The sequence below is a fragment of the Podarcis liolepis genome (assembly GCF_965112155.1).
Source record: "Podarcis liolepis genome assembly, chromosome: W".
NCBI lineage: Eukaryota > Metazoa > Chordata > Lepidosauria > Squamata > Lacertidae > Podarcis > Podarcis liolepis.
The window spans coordinates 11,948,158-11,957,344 of record NC_139568.1 but is presented as its reverse complement, the minus strand read 5'-3'; the positions used below and the strand labels follow the sequence as shown (position 1 = coordinate 11,957,344).

Here is a 9,187-nt window from a genome sequence, read left to right as displayed (position 1 = left end):
AGGTCTATCTGAACAAGAACATTGAATACATGGGGTAGGCTTCTCTATCAGAAACGACCTTGTGAAGCTCCTGTCAGAAGTCCCTACCGGCATTAATGAGCAACTCTCAACCTTTTGAATAAAGCTCACCAAAAACCAACAGGCTACTATTATAAGCACTTATGCACCATCACTGGATGCCGACGAACACATTAAAGAAAAATTTTACTCTCAGCTATATACCGTCCTATCAGAGCTAAGGAAGATAAAATTATCCTGCTGGGTGATTTTAATGCAAGAGTTGGGCAAGATTTCAATCTGTGGCCTGGGACTATTGGGAAAGAAGGAATTGGCAACAGCAACCAGAACGGAATCTTACTTTTGACGATATGTGCAGTGCACAACCTTGTTATTACCAACACACTCTTTCGACAGAAAAATAAATTTTAAACTTCATGGAAGCATCCTCGGTCAAACCATTGGCACCTCTAAGACTATGTTATTGTCCATGCTGAAGATCAACGTGATGTGCTCCTTTCCAGAGCTATGATGAGCGCCGCCGACTGCTGGACAAATCACCGACTAATACACTCCATGATGGCTATCAAGACTATACCTCAACGCAGGCTTCAAGGAAGGAAACCAAGGCGCAAAATGAACACTCAAGCCCTTCAAGATCCCATTAAGCGGCATTGCTTCCAAATGACTCTTAAGGACCATCTGCTTTCAGAATTCCCTGATAACATCGAGGAACACTGGACCAAGCTAAAAACATCCATTATTGCAGACTGTGAACAAACTATTGGATACCAAACCAAGAAACACCAGGACTGGTTTGATGAGAATGACAGTGAGATTGAACGCATGACTGACAAGAAAAGGAAGGCCTTTCAGATCTGGCAAAGAGATAGAAACTGTGCCACGAAGAAAACAACCTATGCCAACGCTAAGGCTGAGGTTCAAAGAAGAACCAGAGAACTAAAAAACACCTGGTGGATAAAAAAAGCTCAAGAGATCCAGCACTTAGCCGACACTCATGATTCACAGAGTTTCTTTAAAGCCACAAAGACCGCCTATGGGGCAATAAATAATGGCATATGCCCCCTACACTCAGCAGACAGTATCACACTTCTAATAGATAAAGAAGCTATTGCACTGCGCTGGAAAGAACATTACCAACATCTCCTCAACCGTAACTCCCCCGTAGCTGCTGAGGTCCTCTTACAAATTCCGCAAAAACAAGTTAGAGATGAGCTTGCAGTATCTCCAAATCTGGGAGAGTTGTGTACAGCTATTAACCAAATGAAAAACAACAAAGCCAGTGAACCTGATGGGATACCTGCTGAAATCTTCGAAGTGGGCGGAATTGAACTTAAACAACAACTTCACAAGCTCATCGAAAAAAATTGGGAAAGAGAAGAGATCCCAGCAGACTTTAGGGATGCCAAAATTATCAATCTCTTTAAAAATGGTGACAGAACTGATTGTGGAAACTATTGAGGCATCTCTCTGTTAGCTGCGGCCGGCAAAATTCTTGCAAGGATCTTAGCAAACCTTGTCTCAACAATATCCGAGGTGACCCTTCCTGAATCCCAAAATGGTTTTCAGCCTTCTAGGGGGACAGTGGACATGATTTTCACAGCTCAACAGCTTCAAGAAAAATGCAGAGAGCAAAACCAACCCCTGTATATGGTGTTTATTGACCTGACTAACGCTTTTGACATTGTAAATTGTAATGCCCTGTGGACTGTGGATTGTCCTTCTGAAAATTGACTGCCCAGATAAATTTGTAAACATCATTTGGCTCCTCCATGATAACATGACAGCAACAATCGCAGATAACTATGGCTTTCAAAGTGAACCATTCACAGTGGGATCTGGTGTTAAACAGGCTTGTGTTATTGCCCAAACTCTATTCATTATTTTCATTGCCATGATCCTACACTTTGTCGAAGGGAAATGCCCCACCAGAGTAGAAATCATATATCGAACAGATGGAAAGCTCTTCAATCTGAGTAGGCTGAAAGCAAAGACTAGGTTACCGTAACTTCTGTCATAGAGCTTCAGTATGCTGATGACAACGTAGTGTGCGCACACTCAGAGGATGACCTCCAAACCATCCTAAATATCTTTGCAGAATCTTACGAAAAGCTTGGCCTATCACTCAACATCCAAAAAGCCAAAGTGCTGCACCAACAAGTACAAAATAACCCTTCTGCCGCACCACAAATCCAACTCAGTGGTGTAACTTTGGAAAATGTCAACCACTTCTCCTACCTAGGCAGTTACCTTTCCACAAGGGCCAACATTGATGCCGAAATCCAGCATCGCCTGAGCTCTGTGAGTGTGACTTTCTCCCAATTGAAGTGCAGAGTGTTTGAGGACCAGGACATTCGCAGGAAAACCAAAATGCTTGTTTACAAAGCTATTGTACTACCAACCTTACTATATACTTGTGAAACATGGACCACTTATAAATGCCATCTCCAACTCCTCCAAAGATTCCATCAACGGTGTCTCCGAAAAATTTTACACATCACTTTGGAAGACAGGGGAACTAATATCAGTGTACTGGAAGAAGCAAAGATCACCAGTGTTGAAGCAATGATTCTTCAACATCAACTTTGTTGGACTGGTCATGTTGTACGGATGCCTGATGATCGTCTTCCAAAGCAACTAGTCTATTCCGAACTTAAAAATGGAAAGCGTAATGCTGGTGGTCAACAAAAGAGGTTTAAAGACCTTCTCAAGGCAAATCTTAAGAAATGTAGTATAAACACTGACAACTGGGAAACACTGGCCTGCGAGCACTCCAATTGGAGAACAGCCTTTACCAAAGGTGTCATGGCCTTTGAAGACTTTTGAACTCAGGACGCAAGGGAGAAACGTGCTAAGAGGAAGGCACGCTTGGCAAATCCACACCGTGATCAACTCCCGCCCGGAAACCAATGTCCCCACTGTGGAAGGATGTGTGGATCCATAATTGGCCTCCACAATCACTTACGGACTCATTGTTAAAACTGTGTCTATGGAAGACATTATTACTCGGCTACGAGTGATCGACAAAGAAGAAGAATGTGAACTTCCATCCCCAAAATTGGCAAGGAAGCATATCGCAGTCCTGCTGTATGCAGATCATACAGCAATTCTTTAAAGAACACCTATAGGCCTTAGAAGAGATATGAAAGTATTTGCAGTATATTGTAAGGAGGGCAAATAAGAACTTAACTGTCAGAAAACTAAAATCATGACACCTGCCCAAAGGCCTAAACTTCTCTCATGGTATATTGATGGCCACAAGATTCTTCCGGAAACAGAAAAGCCCATGTTGATTATTCAGCTGAGAATGCACAGAGAAGCTCAACTGCCATACTTAAATACTTTAGGACCAAAGGTGGACATTATAGACCTGCAGCCTTAAAACTGTTTAAAGCCAAGTTGGTTGCACGGTTTTTATATGGTGCCCAACTAGGCTCCTTCACTAATCTCACATTATTGGGAGTAGTACAATCTAAGTTCCTAAAATCAACTTTTAAAGTGCCAGAGTATTTCTCAAATGCTACCTTATGTCTTAAAACAGAGCAGAGGGTGTGGATGGCCATACTTAACTTCTGGCTATCTTTTTACCAATAATGATAATAATAATTATAAAAATATAATTATCTCCATAGGCAGTTGGACCGAGCCAGGTCGGGGCTGTTGATTCTCTTAAGATCTGTCAGCAACCTTTGACATAGTTGATCACGAACTTCTGGAACGCAGCCTCACCAACATGGGGATTTGCGGCACAGTCCTTCAATGGCTGTGCTCGTTCCTTTCTGGTCGGGGACAGAGGGTGGCGCTGGGGGGGGCAGGAAGCTGTCGTCACGCTACTCCTTGGTGTATGGAGTACCACAGGGTGCAGTTCTCTCCCCAATGCTTTTTAACATCTTTATGCACCCCCTTGCCCAGCTTTTCCGGAGCTTTGCTTGGGTTGCCACCAGTATGCTGATAACGCCTAACCCTATCTGTTGATGGACGGCCACCCTGACTTGGCCCCAGACACACTGATCAGATGTTTGGAAGCCGTGGCTGGATGGCTACGGGGGAGCCGGATGAAGTTAAATCCTTTGAAGACAGAGGTCAGGACGATATGCAGTTGGGGACCTAACTCCCATCCCTTGCGGGGGCGCAATTAGTGCCAGCGCCTTCCGTCAAGAGTTTGGGTTTAATCTTCAACACCTCCCTTTCTATGGAGGTGCAGGTTACAGCTACAACAAAGGCGGCATTTTTCATCTCCGCCAAGCTAAGCAATTGGTCCCTTATCTCTCTCGCCCTGACCTTGCCACTGTGATCCATGCGACAGTCACCTCCAGGCTTGATAATTGTAACTTGCTCTACGTGGGGCTGCCCTTGAAACTGACCCAGAAACTCCAGCGGGTGCAAAATGCTGCGGCGAGACTCCTAACGGGGGCCTTGCCGCGGGAGCACATTCATCCGGTGCTATACCAGCTGCACTAGCTCCTGGTGGAGTACAGGATCAGGTTTAAGGTGCTGGTTTTAATAATAATAAAACTGGCTGGGTTTCCCCAGCCACTCAGGGCGGCTTCCAATAGAATATTAAAATACAATAATCTATTAAACATTAAAAGCTTCCCTAAAGAGGGCTGCCTTCAGATGTCTTCTAAAAGTCTGGTAGTTGTTTTTCTCTTTGACATCTGGTGGGAGGGCGTTCCACAGGGTGGGTGCCACTACCGAGAAGGCCCTCTGCCTGGTTCCCTGTAACTTGGCTTCTTGCAGGGAGGGAACCGCCAGAAAGCCCTCGGCACTGGACCTCAGTGTCCAGGCAGAACGATGGGGGTGGAAACGCTCCTTCAGGTATACCAAACCGAGGCCGTTTAGGGCTTTAAAGGTCAGCACCAACACTTTGAATTGTGCTCGGAAACATACTGGGAGCGAATGTAGGTATTTCAAGACAGGTGTCATGTGGTCTCGGCGGCCGCCCTCAGTCACCAGTCTAGCTGCCACATTATGGATTAGTTGTAGTTTCTGGGTCACCTTCAAAGGTAGCCCCATGTAGAGTGCATTGTAGTAGTCCAAGCGAGAGATAACTAGAGCATGCACCACTCTGGCGAGACAGTCTGCGGGCAGGTAGGGTCTCAGCCTTCGTACCAGATGGAGCTGATAAACAGCTGCCCTGGACACAGAATTAACCTGTGCCTCCATGGACAGCTGTGAGTCCAAAATGACTCCCAGGCTGCGCACCTGGTCCTTCAGGGGTACAGTTACCCCATTCAGGACCAGGGAGTCCCCCACACCTGCCCGCCCCCTGTCCCCCAAAAACAGTACTTCTGTTTTGTCAGGATTCAACCTCAATCTGTTAGCCGCCATCCATCCTCCTACCGCCTCCAGGCACTCACACAGGACCATCACCGCCTTCACTGGTTCTGATTTGAAAGAGAGGTAGAGCTGGGTATCATCCGCATACTGATGAACACCCAGCCCAAACCCCCTGATGATCTCTCCCAGTGGCTGCATGTAGATGTTGAAAAGCATGTGGGAGAGGACAGAACCCTGAGGCACCCCACAAATGAGAGCCCAGGGATCTGAACACTCATCCCCCACCACCACTTTCTGAAAACGGCCCAGGAGGAAGGAGCGGAACCACTGTATAACAGTGCCCCCAGCCCGTCTAGACGGTGCAGAAGGATATTATGGTCGATGGTGTCAAAAGCTGCTGAAAGATCCAACAGAACTAGGAAACAGCTCTCACCTTTGTCCCTAGCCCGCCGGAGATCATTGACCAGTGTGACCAAGGCAGTTTCAGTCCCATGATGAGGCATGAATCCCAACTGGAAGGGATCCAAATGGCGTGCCTGGAGTTGTTCAGTAACCACTCTCTCAATCACCTTGCCCAAGAATGGAAGATTTGAGACTGGGCGATAGTTGGCCATATTGGCCGCATCTAAAGATTTTTTTTAAGAAACGGTTTAATGACAGCCTCTTTGAGCGGGTCTGGGAAGGCTCCCTCACAGAGAGAAGCGTTTAAAACCCCGCAAAGCCCATTGCCCAGCCCTTCCCAGCTAGTTTTTATAAGCCAGGATGGGCAAGGATCAAGAAAACAGGTGGTTGGTTTCACTCGTCAGAGCAGCCTGACTACATCTTCGGAGGTAACAGATTGGAATTGATCCCACACAACTTTAATAAAGAGGACTCTAGCACTCTACAGCCCCAGCCCTGCTCCCACAGTGGAGTCTACCTCTTTCTGAATCTGAGCGACTTTATCTGCAAAAAACTTTGCAAAATCATTGCAGGAGATCATGTGGCCCGTACTGGGCCCCAATGTAGCAGGTGGTTCCGCTAAATTGCGAACCACCTGAAAGAGTCTCCTGCTGCTGTTTTCTGCAGATGCAATAGAGGCAGTGAAAAAAGTCTTCTTCGCCATCACTACCGCCACTTGGTAGGCTCAACACTGAGCTCTAACCCGTGTCCGATCAGCTTTAGAATGAGTTATCGGCCACCGGCGCTCTAGCCGTCTCAGCGATTGTTTCATTGCCCTCAGATCCATGGAAAACCATGGGGCTGTCCAGGCACCATGCAATCAGAGAGGGCGCTTCGGAGCCAAACAGTCAATATCCCTGGTTAGCTCCACATTCGAATGGGCCACCAAGGAATCAGCTGAAAGGCCATCAACATGGGATAAAGCATCCCCTTCCACTCTCTGGAAACCATTTGGATCCATTAAATGGCGGGGGCGGACCATCTGAATCGGTCCCACCTCCCTGCAGAGGGGAAAGGTCGCGGAGAAGTCCAGTTGCTCCCTTAAGGTCTGCAAATAATAACACTCTGAAGATCCCAGGCCCCAGGGAGATTAGACTGACCTCGACCAGAGCCAGGGCCTTTTCGGCCGTGGCCCCGGCCTGGTGGAATGCTCTCTCACAAGAGACCAGGGCCTTGCGGGATTTGACATCTTTACGCAGGGCCTGCAAGACAGAGCTGTTCCGCCAGGCCTTTGATTAGGGTTCAGTCTGGTTCTTTTCTTTCTGTAGAAGAACAAGCATTAAAGAGGTCCTAGCCTGCTCACAGGTCCTTTATAAAACCAGTGGTAACATTTGGTCCTGGAGAATATTAACCACTCTCAATTTTACCTGTGGACTGCCATCTGCCCAGATTTTAATTTGCTCTGAACTAATTTTAAGATGTATTTTAATTAATTGGTTGCCTGTTTTATGTTCTTTGTATACTGTGTTAGTTTTATGATGTTAGCCACCCTTAGCCTGGCTCCGGCCGGGGAATGCGGGGTACAATTTCTTTCTTTCTCTTTCTTTCTTTCTTTCTTTCTTTCTTTCTTTCTTTCTTTCTTTCTTTCTTTCTTTCTTTCTTTCTTTCTTTCCTTCCTTCCTTCTTTCCTTCTTTCCTTCTTTCCTTCTTTCCTTCCTGCCCTTCTGACTGGGTTTCCCCAACCATTTATACCCCATATGGCCTTGTCCCCCTAATTATAAAGGATGACTTTCCAACAACATGGAAGAGAACTCTAAGTCTTAGCCTGCAGCTTTTACTTGGCATGGGCTATGAACAGGCCAAAGAAACCATTAAACAGTGTGTGGTTGATACAGAACATCAGTCAGATCTAGCCAGGTCCCCAAATTTTATTATCAGTGAAACCAGTAGGTACCTCACCTCTCCAATGGCATATTTAACCAATCTTGAAATACCAAAACAGCAAAGAGCTTTCACTCTGTCTCTTTGCCAGGCTCTCCCTTCAGCCATCCAGGAATATTGTTTTAAGAAGACACCTTATGAGGAGAGAAAGTGCCCCTGTGGCTCTGGGCACATAGAAACAACTGAACATGGGTTTTTTTCCATTGCCAGTATTATACTAATATACATGCCAGGTTTATTCTGCCAATAATACACAAATTTCCAGGACACACAGGGCAATTCTATATCTCCTTACTGCTCCAAGATATAAACCCGGATATAACATACACAGTTGCCAGATATTGTGCGGCTATACGCCGGAGGATGGTATGTGCCACATGATTTATGTGCTTTTATGTGTTTTTATCTTATGCTGGTCTATCGTAATTAAGAGAATGAGTATGTCTATCCCCTACTTCTACAGTTGCCCTATTGCCTATTTAGCATGCTTTATTTATGTATGTAGATGCTCTTACCTTATGCTAGTCTGTGGCCATAATAAATTCTTCTTCGTTATTTTACCAGTAGCAGACACTTGATATAATGCAAATTTGTTTAAAAATATGTTGCAACTGAGCTAGTTCCTGCAAGTCCTGACAGACATTGTGGACAGCAACATGACATTTAATTAAAATATTTTATTTATGGCAATACTGTATATTCATGAATATGAACAGTTAATATGTCAAATTGTGTTTGCCACTATTTAATTGCCTATGCATACATGGACTAGTTTAACCTAACTAGTTAAATCCAAAGAGAAATATTTAAGTATAAGTCATACCTAATGGTGAAGGCTTGTGAATTATTTCAGTGTTGGTCACTTTTAAAGATGTCACATTGCAGACATGACTTTGAGCTTTTTTTGCTAGACTATGGCATTTCATTGTTGAAAAGTACACCAGAGCTCTTCTCTTTCCTCGCCCTGTGGTGCATTGCATACTAGATAATACTTGTTTTCATTGCAGTTCTATGACTGCTTTACAACAATATGGTTTCATTAAATAAACAGTTCTGAATTTTTTAAGTACTTTGTGTTTTAGGTGTGCTAAGGAATCTACGCACAAGGACTTCAAGAAGGCAGTTGGGGCGTTCTCAGTAACATATGATTCTGAAGCCCATCAACTTATAATTTTGGTAAGTATTTCTGCTGTTGAGATGTACTCAAACTGTCTTACATTGAATGTGATAGTGATCAGAGATCTATTCTCTCCCCCCACCCATTCTTTAGTCTATCAATGAGGTAACAATGAAACGTGCAAATATGCTCATTGATATTCACTTTCGAAGTCTTCGCACCAAGTTATCACTGATAATGAGAAATGAAGAAGCAAGCAAACAGTTAGAGGTACTGTATCAGTTTGTATCTGAAAAACTATTATAAAACTCCACTAATGTATTTGTTGTACTAGTCATCTCTGTAGAGTCTCTTTTTTGGTGGGTTCTATGTAGAAATGGAAAAATAAGAATTTAACAAAGAAATGATCCATAGTAAAAATACTGAGAGAATGATGCTGAAAACAGTTCA

At 44.6% G+C, this 9,187-nt stretch overlaps 1 protein-coding gene and 1 long non-coding RNA gene across 4 annotated transcripts in view; one reads left to right on the top strand and one right to left on the bottom strand.

Annotated features, from left to right (window-relative positions):
* LOC310697730 overlaps positions 1–9,187 on the bottom strand; it is a 434,827-nt gene that overhangs the window by 14,732 nt on the left and 410,908 nt on the right. The gene's annotated exons all lie outside the window — the stretch shown is intronic.
* LOC310697669 (fragile X messenger ribonucleoprotein 1-like) overlaps positions 1–9,187 on the top strand; it is a 212,274-nt gene that overhangs the window by 117,902 nt on the left and 85,185 nt on the right. For all 3 annotated transcript variants that reach the window (XM_083484347.1, XM_083484348.1, XM_083484349.1), the window contains 2 exons: positions 8,703–8,796; positions 8,891–9,007. In XM_083484347.1, the coding sequence (XP_083340473.1) occupies positions 8,703–8,796; positions 8,891–9,007 (211 nt within the window). The remainder of the gene's footprint in view (positions 1–8,702; positions 8,797–8,890; positions 9,008–9,187) is intronic.